At 46.7% G+C, this 22804-nt stretch overlaps 1 protein-coding gene across 1 annotated transcript; it reads left to right on the top strand.

The window, feature by feature from the left end:
* Positions 1-425: 425 nt before the first annotated feature.
* arhgef15.L (Rho guanine nucleotide exchange factor 15 L homeolog) lies at positions 426-22660 on the top strand. The gene is made up of 16 exons (XM_018253846.2): positions 426-768; positions 4121-5018; positions 11620-12621; positions 13448-13505; positions 15219-15274; positions 15623-15867; positions 15947-16107; positions 16188-16340; positions 17030-17159; positions 17813-17887; positions 18261-18353; positions 18672-18829; positions 19482-19628; positions 19765-19850; positions 20028-20132; positions 21130-22660. Exons 2-16 carry the CDS (start codon positions 4157-4159, stop codon positions 21315-21317), a joined length of 3519 nt encoding a protein of 1172 aa, XP_018109335.1. The 5' UTR covers positions 426-768; positions 4121-4156; the 3' UTR covers positions 21318-22660.
* The last annotated feature ends 144 nt before the right edge of the window (positions 22661-22804 follow it).

Raw genomic sequence — 22804 nt, 5'->3', positions numbered from 1 at the left:
GGATATATATATATTATATATATATATATACACAGATATAAGGGATATATATATATATTAATGATACACAGACAGATATAAGGGATATAATCTATATTATAATGATACCAACAGACAGATATAAGGGATTATATATATATATAATGATACACAGACAGATATAAGGATGTATTATATATATATATATATAGTATAGGATATATATATAATATAATATACATGATAACACAGACAGATATTAAGGGATATATAATATATATATATAATGATACACAGACAGATATAAGGATATATATATATATATATAATGATACACAGACAGAATATAGATATAATATATAGTATAATAATGATACACAGAAGATTAAGGGATATATATAATATATATGTTGGGTAGAACAAGAGGGGCAGGAGGATGTCACCTGGGGACACAGGTCACTCAGTCTCACATTAGGGACTGACACTACAGGGTTAAGGCGCATGAGCAGCAGATATGTCTGGGCCCAAGAGCTGACAATCGCCTCCACATCCTCTAACAGCCCCCGGCTAGTCTTGCACGTGGTTCCAACTGACCAGTCCGACCCCATTCCCAGCAGCCACAGCGCGGCCCATTCCATCCCCGCACCCGACATAGAGAACAATAGATGCCCCGCCCACCCACTACTCTGCCCCGCCCACCGGCCGCTGCTGCTGCTGATCCCGAACTGATGAGACCGGAGCTGAGACCCAACCGCCGGGAATCTGAGTCTGAGCCGCCGCCGCCGGGAGGTGAGGAACCGCCCGACTACTCCCCTCTATTTATTCTACACGTGTGTCTGTCTCTTATTCTATATCTATATGTGTGTGTTTTATCTATGTCTATCTATATGTGTGTGTCTGTATAGTGCCCTGCCCCGTGTATTATATATATATATATTTGTGTGTCTGTGTTATAAATATATATATGTGTGTGTTTGTGTTTGTGTTATATATATAGATATATATATATATGTGTGTGTTTGTGTTATATAGATATCTATATATGTGTATGTGACACCACTGATGTTACCCCTGGGTCTGATCAGACACTGTTACCCCAATGTCCCTGTGTGACACCTGCACTGATACAATAAATAATAATAAATAATATTCCCAGACAATGACAAGCCCCCTAAATACCCCCCCTCCCCCCATTGATTTGTATTAGACGGAAGATGCCCAAGTCCCCCCTCTGTGTCACTCATGATGGTTCTGCTAAAGTGGCAGTAGCTGTGGGTATAGGGGTAGTGCTGGCAGCTAGAGGTAAGGCTGCAGGGAGTCTCTGGCAGTAGCTGTGGGTATAGGAGTAGTGCTGGCAGCTAGAAGTAGGCTGCAGGGAGTCTGGCAGTAGCTGGGGTATAGGAGTAGTGCTGGCAGCTAGAGGTAAGGCTGCAGGGAGTTCTGGCAGTACTGTGGGTATAGGGGTAGTGCCGAGCTAGAGGTAAGGCTGCAGGAGTCTCTGGCAGTAGCTGTAGGGTATAGGGTAGTGCTGGGCAGCTAGAGTAAGGCTGGCAGGGAGTCCTCTGGCAGTAGCTGTGGGTATAGGAGTAGTGCTGGCAGCTAGAGGTAAGGCTGGCAGGGAGTTTGGCAGTAGCTGTGGTATAGGAGTAAGTGCTGGCAGCTAGAGGTAAGGCTGCAGGGAGTCTCTGGCAGTAGCTGTGGGTATAGGAGTAGTGCTGGCAGCTAGAGGTAAGGCTGCAGGGAGTCTCTGGCAGTAGCTGTGGGTATAGGAGTAGTGCTGGCAGCTAGAGGTAAGGCTGCAGGGAGTCTCTGGCAGTAGCTGTGGGTTATAGGAGTAAGTGCTGGCAGCTAGAGGTAAGGCTGCAGGGAGTCTCTGGCAGTAGCTGTGGGTATAGGGGTAGTGCTGGCAGCTAGAGGTAAGGCTGCAGGGAGTCTCTGGCAGTAGCTGTGGGTATAGGAGTAGTGCTGGCAGCTAGAGGTAAGGCTGCAGGGAGTCTCTGGCAGTAGCTGTGGGTATAGGAGTAGTGCTGGCAGCTAGAGGTAAGGCTGCAGGGAGTTCTGCAGTAGCTGTGGGTAATAGGAGTAGTCCTGGCAGCTAGAGGTAAGGCTGCAGGGAGTCTCTGGCAAGTAGCTGGCAGCTAGAGGTAAGGCTGCAGGGAGTCTCATGGGCAGTAGCTGTGGGTAATAAGGAGTAGTGCTGGCAGCTAGAGGTAAGGCTGCATGGGAGTCCATCCTGGCAGTAGCTGGTGGGTATAGGAGTAGTGCAGGCAGCTTAAGGTAAGCTGCAGGAGATTCTCTGAAGCAGTAGCTGTGGGTATAGGAGTAGTGCTGGCAGCTAGAGGTAAGGCTGCAGGGAGTCTACCTGGCAAGTAGCTGTGGGTATAAGGAGTAGTGCCAGGCAAGACTAGAGGTAAAAGGACTGCAGGGAGTCATCTCGAGCAGTCAGCTGTGGGTCAGCAGGTTGGGGAGCTGTGGAAAACCCAGTTGATTAGTGACACAGATAGAAGAGCAGAGGGAGGTGTAATGAGACGTCATTGGGTGGTTTGGGCCGGTCGGAGAGAGAAGCTGTGTGACTGGGCCAGTTGGTGCAGGAGAATATCAGCTTTTCATACTACATTGTAATGTCAGCTCTTCAGACTAGAAGGATATTTCATTGGAGCAGCAGGTTATTGCATTGGACTGTCAGCTCTTCAGACTAGAAGGATATTTCATTGGAGCAGCAGGTTATTGCATTGGAGTGTCAGCTCTTCAAACTAGAAGGATATTTCATTGGAACATCAGGTTATTGCATTGGCGTGTTAGCTCTTCAAACTAGAAGGATATTTCATTGGAGCATCAGGTTATTGCATTGGAGTGTTAGCTCTTCAAACTAGAAGGATATTTTATTGGAGCAGCAGGTTATTGCATTGGAGTGTCAGCTCTTCAAACTAGAAGGATATTTCATTGGAGCATCAGGTTATTGCATTGGAGTGTCAGCTCTTCAAACTAGAAGGATATTTGACTGGAGCAACAGGTTATTGGATTGTAAAGTCAGCTCTTCAGACTAGAAGGATATTTTATTGGAGCAGCAAGTTATTGCATTGGAGTGTCAGCTCTTCAGGCTAAAAGGATATTTCGTTGGAGCAGCAGGTTATTGGATTGGAGTGTCAGCTCTTCAGACTAGAAGGATGTTTTATTGGAGCAGCAGGTTATTGTATTGGAGTGTCAGCTCTTCAGAATGGTATTTCATTGGAGCAGAATATTATTGGATTGTAGCGTCTCTGTTAAGTGAAGGAGTCTGTATGAGGCTTGCTGCTGTGGCCCATCCCTGTGCTGGATTGAAGGGTGGGGTTGTGGTTGGATTTGGCTACAGGATGTGATTAGAGGACTAGTCCTTTCCTGTTCTATGTCCGTAGGAAATTCAGCCTTTCCTGTCTGTGGGATTAGAGATCTGGGGCTGCAGGTTCACCCGGGGGTTAATAACTGTGTTTTCCCAAAGCTAAAGGAACATTAGGACCTACAAAACCTACCTAATTGTGTGAGTGTGGCTGTGAGTGTGTGGCTGTGAGTGTGTGGCTGTGAGTGTGTGGCTGTGAGTGTGTGGCTGAGTGTGTGGCTGAGTGTGTGGCTGAGTGTGTGGCTGAGTGTGTGGCTGTGTGGCTGAGTGTGTGGCTGAGTGTGTGGCTGAGTGTGTGGCTGTGAGTGTGGCTGTGAGTGTGGCTGTGAGTGTGGCTGTGTGGGTGAGTGTGCGGGTGAGTGTGTGTGGGTAAGCGGGTGGGTGAGTGAATGGGTTGGTGGGTGGCTGAGTGTGTGTTTGAGAGTGCGGGTGAGTGGGTGTGCAGGTGGGTGAGTGAGAGTGGAGGTGAGTGGGTGGGTGAGAGTGGAAGTGGGTGAGTGAGTGGGTGGATCATGGGGATGATGGGAGGAAGTGTAAGTAGCTGATTGTTTGCTCTGAGCACTTTGCACCTGCCCTTCCCATACTGCACCTCTCAGGGCAAAGGTTATTGTGGGCGGGGCTTTTGGCTTGGGATTCTTTAACCCTTAAGTAAAGTATACTGAGCCCTTCACTGTTATTTGTAATGACTTTATTAGTGGCGCCTTATTAACCCTTCCTGCACATTCTCTGGGCAAAATCATTTGTAAATCACTTTTCTCTTTACAGTTCTCTAGATGACGGCGTGTGAGTTTCCATGACAACATGTCGGCTACTGACACCCTCCCACCTCTGGTGCCTCTGTCTCAGAAACCAACTCGTATCATTAAAGCCCGACCCCCCAACCGTCCTCCTCCTCATCTTCCTCCCAAACCACCGCAGAAGCCCCCCCCTCCAGCTCCCAAAAATCATCCTCCCTTTGCAAAAAGTGACGTGGGGGGCCCCAGGAGTGACGTGTCGGGCCCCAGGAGTGACGTGACGGGCCCCAGGAGTGACGTGGGGGGCCCCAGGAGTGACGTGGGGGGCCCCAGGAGTGACGTGGGGGGCCCCAGGAGTGACGTGACGGGCCCCAGGAGTGACGTGACGGGCCACAGGAGTGACGTGGGGGGCCCCAGGAGTGACGTGATGGGCCCCAGGAGTGGCCTCAGGAGTGACTTAGGCCCCAGGAGTGACGTGGGGGGCCCCAGGAGTGACGTGGGGGGCCCCAGGAGTGACGTGGGGGGCCCCAGGAGTGACGTGGGGGGCCCCAGGAGTGATGTGGGGGGCCCCAGGAGTGACGCGATGGGGGGCCTCAGGAGTGACTTAGGTCCCAGGAGTGACGTGGGAGGCCCCAGGACTGATCTCTCAAACCCCAAAAACCATTCTGTGATTCCAGCCGCCAGATCTGATGTAGAAACCCCAGACAATGTTGTGGATAATCGTCTCTTGCCGGGAGTCTGTGTGAAGAAGATGGCTGGTCTCTTTCAGAAGGAGCCTGTAGGGGGAGCCAGTGATGATCCTCAGCCATTGGGGCCCCCAAAGCCCACAGTGGGGCCCAGCAGGGAAGAGAAAGTGCTTCCCCAGATGGAGGAGAATACAATGCAGGTGGCGGCTGAGCTGATGGAAGAGGAGGAGCCCTGTCCCCCCCGTGAGTATTTTTTCTTTACCCTTTCTACTTGTGATTTGCACATTCCAAGGGGAACTGAACCCTAAACCTTCATTATTAACGTTTGCTGTAGAATAGTCTGTTACTGGTTTCCTAGTCAGAAGGAAGTGTTTGCCAATTAATGTGTTTTATTCCCTGTAAGCTGCCATGTCAGTGCTATGTGCCGGCCCACACCATGAGTCACTGACTTCTAGAAATGAAATTGCTGGTAGATGGGAGATGTGTGCATTTATTATACTCATTTGGGCTGATCTGATTATTTGACCCCAGGAGAATGATCACATAGATGGGCCTGACAGTTGTGTATAGATATATATATATATATATGTGGCGTATGGAGTACGTGTTTGTTTCTGAGCATGAGGCTGGTGTTGTGCAAATTCTGGTTCTCTGTTTGTACAAACAGTGAGTGAGAAACTGGTAAATCGAGTATTTGGGGCTATTCTGCCGGTATTTACCACTTACCCACATACAGAATGTGACGGGGCTGAACCCTCTGGGAATTGAACCCGCGAGCAGGAAGTAGATCTTTTTGTCTATGAATAAACATTATGAGCTGAGCTTCTGATACTTCTCCTATTCCCTGACCTGAGACTGCAGGGGGTTTTATATGTGCAACTCCCAGCACCCTCTGATATCTATTCCCATAGGACCAGCATTCTGCGTACAAGATAGTCAGCACAACCTGGTAGAATCCTTTCTCTTTATGCGGGTGCAGGTTCTCCAATGGCCACTTACCACCGGCAAATACAGCAAAGATTCAATTAGAACAGCAACACTTTATCTTATTAGATTAAAAATGTCTTTATTGCAGACTTATGGGGCAGTACGGCAACGTTTCAGGCCTCACATGGTCTTTTTTCAAGCTGGGCCTGTATATAGTGGATATGGGTGTGTGTGTATGTATGTGTATATATATAGATAGATATAGAGATATATATATATATATATATATATATATATATATATATATATATATATATATATATATAATATAAGCAGAGTGGGTTATACACTCACTCTAGCTTCAACTCCCTGGCGTGACACAGTATGTAGAGGCGGGACAAGTAGTAGTAGGGAGCGGAGTAACCTGGACAGTTGCTACAGGGCTCACAGATGTTGCAAGCAGGCCCTGCCCCGCACCGGAAAGGAGGCGTGGCCTAATACGGAGACATAATGGGAGATCGGTATACACCGACAACAGGAGTGTGCCTGGCTGGGTTCGTAGTTGCGATATGGGGTGTCCGGCTGAAATGTGGATTACGCCTCCTTCCAGTAAAGCGATAGAGTGAACTCCTTCTGCTACTTACGGTTCTCTGGGGTAAGTGATGATCAGTACATCGCGCACACGGGTTACACAGAGGGATACTTTGGCACATTAATAACACGCTCTTTAAGCATTTTTAAACAAATGTTTTTAAGCCACTAAGTGAGCTTTTTTAGAAGATGGACACTGAAAGCACGTCCTTATAGGATGAGCGCTGTTTTATTATGCTATGTTTATACACCTTCACCTAGTGACGCCCACATGATGCTATGACGTCACATGTTGTGTTTTGGCGCCATTTTTGAGTTTAAATATCGATTGTCATTTGCACTGTGCACATCACCTGAGGAAGGCTCCAGTACTGAAGCCGAAACGTCGAAATAAACAGATTTTCTTTTCTGCACCTTTAAGAAGCCCTGTGAGTGCGGTTTTTGTACAGTATTTGGTTTACATAACTTTGGAATACTGCACCCAGGCAGCTGCTCTTTAAATGCATGAGTGCTCCATTCTCGTAGATATATATATATATATATATACACACACACACACATATATATATATATATATATACACACACACACATAATATAGCTGGGCCTGTATATAGTGGATATTCAGACAGAAAAAGGAAACATATCGCACTTTTCCAAGTCCCACAAGTTTTGAATATATATGTCCACATACATCATTAGTGAATGTCCACACGAGTCCTACAAAGATATCAATCAGCCTGTGATCAAGTCTTTAGAAAAATGGAGCAAATTAAATCAGTTCATTTACACGTCGGGGGCTGAGTGTGTGAAGCCGGTGAATCTATTTCAGTTCAGTTTGAAGTAACAGACGGTCACCTCCCCGAGGGGCATGGGCACAATATCAGTGATCATGTTCTACAATGAGGCCCCTGTGTGTTTATGTCTGACAATCGGTTTCCCAGAATGTGGATGAGGGATGAGTTGTCTGCAAGTGGTACAGTCCGTGCAGCGGTAACAACCAAGCTTGGAATTGGGTAACTCCCATGAGGTTGTAGGGGGTTAATAGCGGTGTACAGGGTCTATATGTACAAAGAATGGCACTTAGTCCCCAAGCAGCAGCCACAGGTACTCAGATATTACACATAACCAAAACATAAGGATAAAAAGGCAATATTTATTCACCAGCATATTGTTCTGGTTAAAATAAACTATAAATCAAGCAGCGCTGCATCTGGAATGAGGGATCCGCCTCCTCTAAATGCTTAACCGCACCAACTGATTGGATGAGTCGGATGTGTCGGATTAGCTGCTAAACAAACGGTGTCAAATATGTATAATTATGAGCAATGGAAACAACATGTGTTGTGTTAAGCAGCTTAACAAATTGTCGTGTGAGGAGGATATAAGTGTGGTGCGCACAGTCACAATAGACATGGAGAATGGAAAGTGGTTATTTGCACAATCAGTGTGTCAATGTGGAATTGGTGTGGCTGGTAAGTCCCATAAATACGTGGGGATTGGGGGGGCCTCCGTTTGCTAAGAGTATAGGCCCAATGCTCAGGTACAATAAATGTTCTTAGCAATAAAGTCCGTATGTTTCAAGGGGCGCTGGGTTAAGTTGGTTTTGGTGAGTAAATAAACGAGTCCAATGGCAGAATTAGTGACTCGGCAGTCTAGTTGTCACGGTCGGCACCTTAAACCAGAACTAGTGTCAAGCTCCCTGGTCTCGGCTTCACCAGTAGTGTGACCGCCTTTGGCTTCGGGAGGAGCCCTCATGGTACTCAGATGCCACCTGGACTTTTCGAGAGGAGCAAGGCGAGGAGTTCTGGCAAGCAAAGGGGCACAACGGATGTTAAAGTCAGTTAGGCCGAAGGTGGTCTCACCACTAGACCACCAGGGTGAGGATTCGTTACACTAGTGACTAGGCCAGCGTATGAATATTGGGCCACAAGGGTTACCCAACGCCCGGCGATATCCTGCCCCAACAAAGTTACAACGTTTTTACAGACCGTTTGTTCAGTCGCATCGTCATCAAGACCTCTTGTTTCTGTGGTATCAGCCCAGTATCCATGCCTTAATGGTCCGCCCTTCAGCGCAGCACAAGATCCCAGAGGATGGGGCACCCTGTTTTCCAGATGCAGCGCTGCACCTCAACAGCTGTTTCCAGTGGCGTAACTAGATATTACTGGGCCCCACAGCAAATTATTTTTCAGGCCCCCAAAATGTTTAGAGGTTTACTTGTTTCTCCAATATTTATTGAAATTGTATATGAATTAGGGCCTTATGGGGCCCCTATACCTCCTGGGCCCCCCTGCAGCCGCAGGGTCTGCTTCCTCTATAGTTACACCCCTGGCTGTTTCGTTGCTTGACAAAGCCACGTTTGGTGGCGAAGCGGCTTGATCCCTCAGATTCCATCCTCTTTTGTAAGCCACTCGAGGGGGGAAGGTGGAAGTGTTCTGTCTTTTTGTACAATTGACCAGTGATTGTGAAAAGCTGAAGGATCTGGTGCTGGGTGAGTCGGTGGAAAGTAAGTGGGTCACCGTTACCTGTTGTGTTGGACCTGTGTGCCCAATTCAGTAGTTCATCCCGTGTGAAGCGTGTAGCTCTCAGATCGAGAAGTCGAGAACTTCATGGAGGAGATCTCCTCGTTGTAGAAAGCAGTCAATAAGTTCATCAAGTTGAATATTAAGTTGTGTATGGTCTTTGTTGTTCCGTAGCATTCGAATCACTTGTGAATATGAGATACTCCTGAGCAGGTGTGGTGGGAAGTGAGATGTTATAGACTATTCCTGTCAGTCTCTTTGTTATATATGGTGGTCGTGAGCTGAGTGTTTCATCAGTAAGATGTTAATAAATATAGAGAGAGAGAGAGGCAAATTTACTAATTTGGGTGAATTGACTAATGCTGGCGTGAATTCGCCAGTGTGACGTCATTTCGGCGATTTACTAACGGGCGCTGGCGTAAATTCGCCAGGGAAGGAGATAGACTCTGGTGCTACTTGGCACTCTAACACCAGGCGAATTTGTGCTCTGGCGAATGGACGTAACTACGCTAATGCACTAAGATGTGGATTTTACTGATCTTTACTGCTTGTGCCAGACTTGCCTTCACCATCTCAGACCAGGCGAAGTGCAAAAGTGTAAATAGGACTTCCTCAAAAAATAGTTGAAAATGCTGGTGACTTTTTTTCAGGGTGATAGGCTGCAAAAGATCGTACATTTTTTTTAGGGTATCTGGCTTCCCCCCTACATTTCCTAACATATGGCACATAAACTATACAGTGGGCTCATGTGTAGGGCAATATAATAAGTCTATTTTATTTTATTAAGGTTCCCTGGACTTGTGTAGTGTAATGTATTTGCTGCAACATATACGCCATTCAACTTTAACTTCCCGCCGTATGCAAATTAGCCAACGCTAGCGCAACTTCACTTAGCTTGCCGAATTAACACTAGCGAAACTTCGCCATTGTTTGGCGCCCTGGACGCAACTTCGCATTTTAGTGAATTAGCGTTGTCCTGGTGAATTTTCACCTGCCGAAGTGTGGCAATGTAAGTGAAGCTGTCGCTGGAGAATTTCCGCAGGTTAGTGAATTTGCCCCATAGAGAGAGACATATATACAGTATATATGAGAGAGAGAGAGAAATATATATGTATATATAGAGAGAGAGATATGTGTGTATATATATATATATAGAGAGAGAGAGAAAGAAAAAGCGAGAGAGAGAGAAAAAGAGAGAGAGAGAGCGCGAGAGAGCGAGAGAGAGAAAGAAAAAGAGAGAGAGAGAGAGAAAGAAAAAGAGAGAGAGAGAGAGAAAAAGAGAGAGAGAGATATATGTATATATAGAGAGAGAGATGTGTGTATATATATAGAGAGAGAGAGAGAGAGAGAGAGAGAGACATTTATATATATATATATATATAGAGAGAGACATATATGTATATAAATAGAGAGAAATATATATGTATATATATAGAGAGAGAGAGAAATATATATGTGTATATATATATAGAGAGAGAGCGAGAGAGAGAAATATATATGTATATAGAAAGTGAGAGACATATATGTATATATATATATAGAGAGAGAGAGAAATATATATGTATATAGAGTAAGAGAGAGAAATATATATAAGTATATAGAGTGAGAGATAGAGAGACAAATATATATATATATATATATATGTATATATATATATATATATATATGTATATATATATATATATATATAATATCAAAACAGGGGGGTTGTGGGAGCACTCTAAAGGCTTTAAAGTATATATATATATAAGTATAATAAATTCTATTGCATATGTACCCAAAACAGGGGTTATTTTGTTACAAAGTTTTATGATCATAACTTTGTAACAAAATAACCCCTGTTTTTGGGTACATATGCAATAGAATTTATTATACTTATATATACTTTAAAGCCTTTAGAGTGCTCCCACAACCCCCCTGTTTTGATATATATATATATATATATATATATATATATATATATATATATATATATATATATATATATATATATATATATATATATATATATATATATATATATATACATATATATATATACATATATATATATATATATATATATATATATATATATATATATAGAGTGAGAGAGAGAAATATATATATATATGTATATAGAGTGAGAGGTGTGTGGGATATAGGGAATGATTACAAGCTATAATAACTCAGCTATATACAGTATGACACCCTATAACCCACTATACACCCACACGTAGCAGATTTAGTGGGCGACTGGGTCACGGCTGTGACTCTCCATACGATCCACTAACTGAGCCACAGCACTGAGGGGGGTGAGGGGATTAGTCACGAGTGGGAGGGAGGGGGCTGTGCAAAAGGCAACAGTGAATTATTAAAGGGGAACTCAAGCCAAATACCCAAGACATACAATTTTACATAATCAGCTGTGACTAAATCCACCATTGCGTTAATAGAGTGAAATAAACAGCTGTAGTCACAGTGGCTGCTGTGGCAGTTTATTGGCTCCCTCGGATGCCAGTCAGGAAGGTTAGAAAATTCCAATTGGTTACTGCATCAGGCTCCTCACCCACCAGGTCTGCATGGGGCCACTATGGGTTTGATCCTTTCCCTGGGGCCCGGGGGATCAGATCAGATTAGTTATGGCTCAATAACACGGGGCACCAATCTGTCTGTCCTTCTGTATCTGTGTATCTGTCTGTCTGTTCTTCTAGTTATTGCTCAATAACTTCTTCTGTATCCGTGTGTCTGGTTGGGTGGGTGTATTGGTGTTTCTGGATCATGATTGGCTCATTCTAATGGATGTGGTTTCCTCTCTCTCAGCTCTTCCCCCAAAGAACGTGCAAGACCCTGATGTCCGGGCTACAAAGATGGGGTCTTGCCCCCCACTCCCAGCATGCCCAGCGAGGTGTCGTTGTGCCTGTCACCTGCAGAGACCAGGAATGGTGTTGGTTTGGCTCCCAGAATCCTTCATTTTGAGGAGCCGCAATCTCAGCGAGGCGTCGGACTCTTCAGACGATGGGGGTGTGATTCACAGAACGTTACCCGCCTCTGAGGGAGCTGAGGACAGAGGAAAGTGGGGTCCCTGGTCCTTGAAAAACAAGATGGTGAGCGGGGGCACTTACTCCAGAAGGCGGAGGTCACTGAGATCTAGTGAATATTTGATGGAGGGCCCCAGGGTCATGGAGGCCAAGCCTGGGGTTGTGTTGACTTCCTACAAGTCTACAAATGACAGTAGTTTTGAGGGGGGCTCGGATTCTTCCCCCCCAGACTCGGCTTCTAAGCTTAATGGAGAAGCTACTGAGTCAGAACTGAGATCCTTAAGCACAAACTCAGCTGAACAGTCAGAAACCAGCCACACTGACTCCGCCCCTCCACTGCCTCAGTCTGAAGCACCGCCCCTGAGGAGCCATAGATTTAGGGCAGAGTTCAGTGGGGAGTCATTAGAGCTGCTGCCCCAGTGCAGTAACCCCCCCGCCCCCGAGGATCTTGATAGTGACCCCTCGGCCCTGAGAGACTCCACAGAGGACGTGAGTGCGGCGGAATCAAGAGCCAAGGTGCGTAAGCCGGCTCGCAGGAGCAAAGTCCCCCCGTTGGCACTGCTGCCCGTTGAAGAAAAAACAGCCCTTGTACCCCCAAAAGTGCCCAGCAAACCCCCACGCTGGGCAGCGCCCCCTCCTCCTCCGTTTGTGCGCAAAGGCTCACTAAAGAGATACTCGGCCGGCAACTCAGAGGAGGTGGAGCAACGAGAGGAGGAGTCGTCCAGCACTTTGGCCACCATGTACCTACCATCAGAGAACTGCCCCTCGGAGGGGCAAGAAAGCTGTAAGTACCCCCATGTTCTGCACTGCATGCACTGACTGATATCTAAGCTCTCCTATTGGCTGATTGACATTTACCTGCTGCTGATTGGTTGCTCTGACGTCTCAGTATAACATTTATAGGGTATAGGGGTCCCACAGATTTGAGGGGAAGGTGAATATTGAAATGCTGTGTCCTGGCATGGGGAATAGGTACCAGACCCAGTCATTCTTGCACTCAATTCTGACTCCTCCCCCAGGAAGAAATTCCTCTTCCATTTTTGTTTTGATTGACTGAACCAGCAAGTGTATTTAGTTGTAATATTGGTGTGTAGGTGCATCTCAGCTCATTTTGCCTGGTCATGTGATTTCAGAAAGAGCCAGCACTTTAGGATGGAACTGCTTTCTGGCAGCCTGTTGTTTCTCCTACTCAATGTAACTGAATGTGTCTCAGTGGGACCTGGATTTTACTATTGAGTGTTGTTCTTAGATCTACCAGGCAGCTGTTATCTTGTGTTAGGGAGCTGCTATCTGGTTACCTTCCCATTGTTCTGTTGTTAGGCTGCTGGGGGGAAAGGTAGAGCAGTAAAGAGAGACTGAAGTTTATCAGAGCACAAGTCACATGACTGGGGGCAGCTGGGAAACTGACAATATGTCTCTCTAGCCCCATGTCAGATTTCAAAATTAAATATAGAAAAAAATCTGTTTTGCTCTTTTGAGAATTGGATTTCAATGCAGAATTCTGCTGGAGCAGCACTATTAACTGATGTGTTTTGAAAAAAAACATGTTTTTTTCCCATGGCAGTATCCCATTAAAGGGCCAGTACAACAATACATTTACTCTCCTGTAGGTGGTGCCGATACAGCAGACTGCGCTCATGAAATCTATCGTGGTGGCTCCATCTTCATGTAGGTGTTGGTAGAAAATGCCCCAGTTCTACCATTGCCCTTTTTCCTCTTCTCCCCCACTCCCTATATTTCCCTCTTTGTGTCCCACACTTCCTGCTCTCCCCACTTTTCTCTCCTCACTCTCTTATACTAGCCATGGGGCACCCTGTCTGGAGTATCCCCTGTACCCCTGATGGTGGCTCTGTCGGCCATTGTTATCTCTGTCAGTGGCATGGCAACAGTGACATCACACCTCAGGAGCAGATCCTATTGGCTGGAGCACTAATGGTGCCTAAAGCTACAGATGCAGCTGATTCCCATTGGACTGCTCCTTAAAGGAGAACTAAAGCCTAACTAAAGAAGTAGGTAGAAATGTTGTACATGATGTTTTGTGCTTCTGTACCAGCCCAAGGCAACCACAGCCCTTTAGCAGTAAAGATCTGTGTCTCCAAAGATGCCCCAGTAGCTCCCCATCTCCTTTTCTGCTGATTCACTGATTCACATGCTCTGTGCTGCTGTCACTTACTGAGCTTAGGGAGCCACTCACAATATACAGTACACATAGAATAGAAATGTCACAATATAAGGCTGATTAGTCATTAATACACATAATTACTACATGGCAGCACAGACCAGTGCAATTAGCATCAGAATTTAATAATTAGCAAACCTGTAGCATCAGTTTATATTACAGCCAGGGAAGCTCATTTTCTGCTGGATAATTAGTGACGAGCCCTAAGCTTAGCTTCTCAACAGCCAATCAGAGCCCACTGAGCATGTGAGTGTCACAGACACTTTCCAAGATGGTGACCCCCTGTGACAAGTTTGAAGTCCTGGATCATTGCTGCTATTGACAAGCTGAAACTTTAGCCTCGTGCAATAAGTTCACTACATAAAATATGCCATTTTAAGCCATACTAATTTTTAGGGTTTAGTTCTCCTTTAACTACCCTCTCCTCCCCCACTCTCTTCCTCATGCCTCAATCATACTCCCTCTATCCCTTTTCTACCTTTCTATTCCTCCTTCATTTCCCATTCTCCTTCCTCTTACCTGTCCCTTTGCCATTAACCCTTCCCTATCTCCCATGCCTTTCCCTCTACTCAGCTGTCTCCCCCATCTCCTTTCCTCGTGCCTTTAGCCGTAGTTACTTCCCTCTATCCTTCTGCTCTACTTCCCTCTCTGTTTCCTCTCTATTTCCCCAAGCTTTTCCCACTTCCTTCCTTCCCTCTCTATTTCCACAAGCTTTTTCCACTTCCTCTTTCCCTGTTTCCTTTCTATTTTCCCAAGCTTTTCCCACTTCCTTCCTTCCCTCTCTGTTTCCTCTCTATTTCCCCAAGCTTATCCCACTTCCTTCCTTCCCTCTCTATTTACCCAAGCTTTTCCCACTTCCTTCCCTCTCTGTTTCCTCTCTATTTTTCCACTTCCTTCCTTCCCTCTCTGTTTCCCCAAGCTTACCCCACTTCCTTCCTTCTTTGTCTGTTTCCTCTATATTTCCCAAAGCTTTCTCCAATTCATTCTTTCCCTTTCTGTTTCCTCTCTATTTTTCCACTTCCTTCCCTCTCTGTTTCCTCTCTGTTTCCCCAAGCTCACCCCACTTCCTTCCTTCCTTCTGTTTCCTCTCTATTTCCCCAAGCTTTCCCCACTTCCTTCCTTCCTTCTCTGTTTCCTCTCCATTTCCCCAAGCTTTTCCCACTTCCTTCCTTCCCTCTAACCTATAACTTCTGTGTTTCTAGGTCCCCCCCTGTGAGGAGCCCCAAATCCATAGACTGGGAGTCCCACCTGCGGGATGGTAAGTTGAATGGTTTGTGGGGGGAGTAAATGCTTGTTGCCCCAGCTGCCCAGGTGGCTGATGGGTAAGTAGTGGGGCAGGACCAAGGGTGACAGGAGGAGTTTGGTGACTTCCTGGTTCGCTGGCCAATGAGAGGGCTGATTTCTTTGTTGGCACCTCTCTACATACTGGGTGCTGTTCATGGGAGCTGCAGTCCTCCTGCCTCACCTATAGGGAGAAGTGAGCCCATTGGGCTGTGCAGACAGGGGGGCAGTGGCAGAATGGTGATAAGCTGGTTGGGGCTGATGGGAAGTGTAGTTCAGCAATATGTGGACATGTATAATATGGAAGCTTTCTTCTTCCCCCCAGAGCCGCTGTACCAGACGTACCGCCAGGCCGTTATCAAGAAGGAGCTCAGGAGACAGACGGTTCCACGGAACAGCAGCTTCACCAGCTACGACTCCTCCCACGACAGCCCCCTCTCATCCGGGGGGTCCCCAAAGCAGGGGCGCAGGTCGGCCGCATCGCACAACACCCTGTGGCAGGAGCTGCCGGCAGTGAAGGAGAGCAGGGTGCTGGGGGACATGAGCAACGAGGAGAAGAAGATGCAGGAGGTAAGGGAAAGGCTGCTGGGGGTGAATGAGGGGTGCCCTCCAGCACATACAAAGTGCCACATTTGTGCTCTGCTTACAGAGTATGTTTGAGGTGCTGACGTCGGAGGCCTCCTACCTGCGCTCCCTCAATGTCCTCATCGAACACTTCATGGAGTCCCGCGAGCTGGACGACACCCTCATTGTGCGCGAGAAGAAAATCCTCTTCTCCAACGTCCTGAAGGTCAAAGAGGTCAGCGAGAGGTAAGTTATTGGCACTTACATGCGGCGCTCTTGAACAGTACCGAGTATGTGGTCATCAATAACACTCACTATAACTGCAGGTTCCTCATGGACTTGGAGGATCGAGTAGAAGAAAATATCATCATAACGGACGTCTGTGACATCATCTACCAACATGCGTTGCATCACTTCCCCGTGTATATAGACTATGTGCGCAACCAGGTCTTCCAGGAGAAGACGTACAGCGAGCTCTTGTAAGAGGCCACTTTATGCTTACATTCACCTGCGCTTCCTGTGCACCTGCACTTCTTTTGCACCTGCTCTTCCTCTGTACCTGCGCTTCCTCTGTACCTGCACTTCGCTTTCACCTGCGCTTCCTCTGTACCTACACTTCCTGTGCACCTGCTTTTCCTCTGTACCTGTGCTTCTTCTGTACCTGCCCTTCTTTTGCACCTGCTCTTCTTTTGCACCTGCTCTTCCTCTGTACCTGCACTTCCTGTGCACCTGCCATTCTTTTGCACCTGCTCTTCCTTTGTACCTGTGCTTCCTGTGTACCTGTGATTCCTTTGCCCCTGCACTTCCTGTGCACCTGCCATTCTTTTGCACCTGCTCTTCCTTTGTACCTGTGCTTCCTGTGTACCTGTGATTCCTTTGCCCCTGCACTTCCTGTGCACCTGCTCTTCTTTTGCACCTGCTCTTCCTCTGTACCTGCACTTCCTGTGCACCTGCCATTCTTTTGCACCTGCTCTTCCTTTGTACCTGTGCTTCCTGTGTACCTGTGATTCCTTTGCCCCTGCACTTCCTGTGTATCTTCACTTCCTCTACACGAGTGCTTTATTGACTGGGCTTATTGTATTGTGTGCCCTGACTGCCTACTCTAACTGCCAAGCCCTTGTAGTCTCTGTTGGCCTCACTCACTGTGAACCCTCACTTTCTCTCATAGGGAGAAGAACCCCCAGTTTCATGCCACTCTGTGCAGGTTACAGGAGCTGCCCCAGTGCCAACGCCTCCCCTTCATGTCCTTCCTACTTCTGCCCTTCCAGAGAATCACAAGGATCAAGATGCTCATAGAGGTGAGACCCTGTACCCCCACCACTCCCCGCCTGCCCCCCTCATTCCTTGTCTCTGCACTCACCAACTTCCATGCTGGGCAGGATAACTAAAGGCTCAATGAGTCGCCCATCAGACAGCACTGGGGCAATTCATGGGGGCAATTCATGGCGGCTTCTTGACTACTCAGGGTTCCCAGGCAGGGGGAGAGTAGACATTGGGGCTCTAACACAAGATAAGAATGGGGGGGTCTCCCTTCCCCTAGTGCTTCTGGTTATGAATAATTGATGCCTAATGGGGGCACAGGTTATTGATCCGTTGCTTCTTATGATGTTACGCCCCTAGTTACAGGGACCTCTCTTATCTCACCCTTATCTGCCCCCGTCACATACAGGCCTGTGCCCCAGCGCTAGGCACCCCCTCAATTACTTGCCCAGTCCCCCAGTTCTGTTACTTCTATGCACCCCCCTTACTTGCACTCCTATTCACTTCTGCTCTCATACACCCCACCTCTTCCATATATTCCCCCACCCTCCCTCTCCCCCTATTAACTGCCCACATACTCCTACTCTCCCCTTCTCCCCTATTTACTCCAACCCTCCCTGTCTTCCCCTATTTCCCCCCACCCTGCTATTTCCTCTTACATATGAGTCATCTGCTCCTCCTCCCCCCACAGAATATACTGAAGAGAACAGAGGAGGCCTCCGAAATGGAACAGAATGCGACCAACGCCCTGGATTCTGTGTCCAAGGTATAGAAATAATAACATGGCGGCTGTACCAGGGACAAGTGTCAGTCATTGACTCCATGCCGGCAGTTAGTAGGGTCGGGCCATGGTTAGCTGCTGGGGATTCTGGGAGTAGAGGACATGTAACAACAGATGGAGGCCATTGGCCATAGAGATACAAACATGGGCCTTGTGTGTGAGCTGCAGGGAGCTCTGCTTTGATTGGCCCAGAGATTGGGTTCAAGGTTCCTCTCCTGACAAATAAATGATGGGAATGAATTGACTTTATTAGGGTGGGACACGGTGAGTCCAGGCTGAACATGGGGACTGAGTCTGCTCCTCTGGATCTTTCCATAGATGTGAATATTGATATTTTATCTCCCCAACCCCCCCACAGATTATCCAGGAGTGTAACCGGGAGGTGGGTCGCATGAAACAGACCGAGGAGTTGATCCACATTGCCCAGAAGATTGTGTTTGACAAGATAAAGGTAGGAGGCTTCAGTCAGTCCATACAGAATGGGGAGACAGCGTGACTGGGCCAATCATATTCAGGGGGTGGGACTTAACTTGTTATGGGCAAGATCCGGGTCCCCTGCATGGAATGTTCTGCCTCATGTTACAGTGCCCCCCCCCCGGCACAAGCGATTGCCTATTGGTCCTGCTGGTAAATGTGGTTCTCATGTAGTGACGTCATTCTCACCTGCTTTCTTTCTCTGTAAGAACAATAAATCTGATTGGGTAGCATGAAGGCTCCTGGTAGGTAGATATTATAAAGGAGGGTTCTAATTGGTGGATTTCTCTGGCAGGCGGTTCCAATAATTTCCCAGAATAGATTCCTGGAGAAGCAGGGAGAGCTGAGTGAGGTGCTACAAAAGGGCAGCCTCTTTGGCATCAAACCCACTAAATTCACCCCCGTCTACTTCTTCCTGTTCAATGACTTCCTACTGCTAACCCAGAAGAAGAGGTGTGTGGCCATATTTATTTTCCAGATTCCATTTAATCTCTTTAGTGTCCTCCATAGTTGTGTTCTCCTGCCTCCCCACCCTGCACTCTCCCTCCATTGACCTCCTTCAGCCACTTCTTCCTGCCTCTGCTTCTTCTTCCTACATCTCCGTGTCCTCTGACCTCTGCACTGGGGTCTCCTACATTCCTATGTTTTATCTTCTGCTGCATTTCTACTGACTGTTTCCTCCTCTGGGCTCCCTCCTTTTCTCCCCCTGCATCTTCCAACTTCCTCTTATGCGCCTTCCTTCTCCTCCAGACACAGCATCTTCCTCAGGACTAAACCTCCCACCTTTCTTCATCCATCTATATGGATTCTCCCATCATTCAATGACTTCTTCTAGATATTATCCCTCTTCAGACACTCCATCTCTTTTCTCTTCTGAGCATTCTCTCTTTTCTTTCTCCCCGAACATCTCCTTCCCTTCTTCATTTCATTACTGCGCTCCCTTCTCTCTCCTCCCTGGGGTATCCTTCTTCTCCCTCATCTTCCAGCATGTCCTCCTCCTTCTGTTCTCCTGGGTCAGTCACCTTTCTGCTTCTTTTCCAGTTGTCTCCCCATTGTTTCTCAGTCTCATATCAGTAATGGGCATGTGTTTTTCTTCTTTACCCAGTTCAGACAAGTATGTGGTTCTGGATTATGCCCATCACTCTCTGGTTCAGGTACAAACTTCTCCCACTATGGAGAACAGCTTCTTCCTTACGTTGCTGGAGAATCACCAGGGCAAAATGTGTGAACGTCTCTACAAGGCTTCAACACAGTAAGTGAGAGGGACAGGGCCGTGTGACTTGATGACATGTCAATGCTCCGCCCCCTGGAGGGTGACACAGTTTAGGCCAGATGTGTGTCTGTCCCTCTTACTTTAGGGTCACTCATTATGTTTTTACCCTGTGTAGGTCGGATTTACATCGCTGGGTGGCAGCTTTCCCAAATCTAGCGGATGATTCCCTTTCTGGAAGTGACACAATATATGAAGACTGGGGTAAGTGTGATTCCTGTATGTATATATGTCTGTCTGTCTATAGTATATATATTGTATGTCTGCATTCTGTACATGGGCAATGAATCAGATTTCTTGCCCGTTGTCAGACATGTTGGAGTTGTCCGTGTTCTCGACATAAATCTGTGCGTTGCTTTTCTCTTCCCTGTGCCCCTGCAGACTGTCCCCAGGTCCAGTGTATAGAACCTTATACTGCCTCACAGGCCGATGAGCTGAACTTGGAGCCTGTGGATATTATTAATGTGCTGAAGAAAACGTCAGAAGGTGAGTAACTGGAGACCTTCTGGGGCATTGGGGGAGGGGCAAACAATGAAGAGGGACAATGAAAAGTGTGTAGAGGAAAAAAAGGGCAGACATGGAGAGTAATGACTGGTATAAAGGGGAGAGAAGGTAATATGGTGAATACAGACTGGGCATGACATAAAGAGAAGATGAATGTTGAGGAGCTAAGACGAGATGTGGTGAGAATACAAACTGACCATGATATAAAGATGGGATGAAGGTTGAGGAGGGAATATGAGATGTGTAGACTATGAAATGACCATGATAAAGCTGGAGAGAGTATGAGGAGGAAAGATGCCATATGGAAAGTAAAGACTGGTCATGTCACAATTTGAGATTAAGGTTGAGTAGGAAGTATGAAACGCGGAGAATACGTATTTTACATTTAGATGAAGGATGAGATATGTAGAGTACAGCCTGGAAATGATATAATGATGGGGAGAAGGTTGAGGAGAAAAGATGAGATGTGGGGAGAGTACAGCTTCACCCATATATAAAAATGGAGAGAAGGTTAAGCAAAGATGAGATATGTAGAGTAGTCTGGCCATGAAGCCATGATAGGGAGAAGGTTGAGGAGTAAAGATGAGACTTGTACAGCTTGGCCCAGATGAGATATGTAGAATACAACTTGGCCATGATGGGAAGAAGGTTGCGGAGAAAGGATGAAATGTGGGGAGTGTAAAGCTTCTCCCAGATATATAAATGGAGAGAAGGTTGAGGCAGACAGGTGAGATATATAGAGGACCGCCTGGCAATTTATTTAAGGTTACATTAGTAACATATGGAATACGTATATCACTTTAATTCTCACATAAATGTGCCTTGACTCTATGATATAAAGATGGAGGTTGAGAATGGAGATGCGGAGAGTTCAGATTAGAGATATGTCTAAGGAGGAAAGAGATGTTCATAGTACAGACTGGGCAAGGCTTTAACACCCCAAATTGTTGAGCTCTCTGCCTAATTTCCCGTTTCTCAGGTTGGTATGAAGGAATCCGACTCTCCGATGGGAAGAAAGGTTGGTTCCCGTCGCTGTATGTCCAGGAGATCACTAATGAGCATGTGCGGAGGAGGAATCTGCGTGAACGTCACCGGGTACTTCAGGCGGCCCGTCAGATCCACATCAAGCGCTTTGGGGAGCCCAGGAAGAAAACCAGCTCAGCGTGATTGGCTCAGAGATTAGGCGACCTGCCATCCAATCCTCTTCATTCCGTGGAAGACTCACTGGCCAAGCCTCAGACCAGCCAAAGCTCTCGGGAGAGACCCCAAAGTCATTTTGCCTGAATATTAGCAGACTGAATAATGGGATCTGGGTGCCCTAATGCAGTCTATCCTTCTGGGCATGGACTTGTATGGAGACTACCACCTTCATCATACAATCTCAGTTTGGGAGGGGGTCCCACCAGTTCTTTCAATGCAGTTAATTTATAGACGTGTCTGGGTGCAGTAGCCGTGGCTATTGGCTGCTGTGTAGCCAATAATGAAGCATTATGAGCCACAAGCTCAATCTATTCTCCTTCCTGTACAGAGAAAGAGAGAGGGACCAGACGAGGCCAGAATTCTTCCCTGTGATGCTCAGGAGACCTGGGACTCATCCATGGGACTTGCCACTAGTCACACTGTGTCTGCCAGTTCATTGGCTGCTGATCATATAATGTAACAATTGTGTATTTCACTGAATCCAGAATGTGTTTTGTGCAAATATCTCTATTATATATAAATGTATAGACTGTGACCAGAGCACAAGCCATTATATATATATATATATTCTCCCTATAGCCCCTCTTGTTGTATATAGCCTGCCCTGAGCTGCTGAGTAGACCCCGTATTGTCCCCAGAGCCCTACGTGACCCCAGCAGCCGTGTCATTATTCTTGTTGCATTTCCCAGTGGTTATTGGACGTTTTCGATTTCCCCTTTAAGGAGCAACATTTGTTAGGGGCCCTCCAGCACAAATATTAGCGAATGAGCTGTTTTAGTTGCAGGAATATCTTGGGCAGGGCACAGGCATTCTCTCCATATCTTACAAGTGAAGGATTGTGGGAGTAAATTAGGAATGCACCAAATCCAGGATTCACTTTGGTATTTGGCCTTTTTCAGCAGGATTCAGATTCGGCCGAATCCTTCCGCCCGGCCAAACCGAATCTACATATGCAAATTAGGGGTGGGGAGGGAAATCGCGTGACAAGGAAGTAAAAAATGTTTTCCCTTCCCACCCCTAATTTGCATATGCAAATTTTGGGGGTTCAGCCGAATCTAAAATAGTGGATGAAGTGCATCCCTGGAGTAAATATGAGAGCAGATAGGTGCTCACCCCAAATCTCTTCCTGCCCCCCTTCCCCAATACATCTGATCAGAGTCACAGTTTGGGTGTCACTGCCCCCCAGTACAATCACTATCCTGCCAATCATTTCACTGCACAGATTAAAGGGGAAGTTTTATTTATCCTATTGTAAATGAAATGGTGCAGTGATGTGTCTGTTGCACTTTTAATTAAAACATCTTTTTTTACTCTTGTGCTGCTCATTGATGTGAGATTTGGACTCGGCGTGTCCTGCGCTTGTATACAGGACGACAAGAGCGAGTGTTGCCTTTATGTGGCGCAGAGCTGACAATCTAAGTGGCAATTATTCCAGGGCTGATGCCTAACAACCT

This window comes from Xenopus laevis, chromosome 3L, assembly GCF_017654675.1.
Source record: "Xenopus laevis strain J_2021 chromosome 3L, Xenopus_laevis_v10.1, whole genome shotgun sequence".
In the NCBI taxonomy this organism is placed as follows: Eukaryota; Metazoa; Chordata; class Amphibia; order Anura; family Pipidae; genus Xenopus; species Xenopus laevis.
The sequence above is the reverse complement of the archived record's forward strand: the minus strand, read 5'-3'. Positions and strand labels throughout refer to the sequence as shown.

Bases quoted from the DNA above. Each gene is read 5' to 3' on its own strand.
- arhgef15.L (XM_018253846.2), top strand. From the start codon at position 4,157: ATGTCGGCTACTGACACCCTCCCACCTCTGGTGCCTCTGTCTCAGAAA. The intron at 12,622-13,447 runs GTAAGTACCCCC...ACTCTCCTGTAG, and splicing joins CTCGGAGGGGCAAGAAAGCT to GTGGTGCCGATACAGCAGAC. The intron at 15,868-15,946 runs GTAAGGGAAAGG...CTCTGCTTACAG, and splicing joins AGGAGAAGAAGATGCAGGAG to AGTATGTTTGAGGTGCTGAC.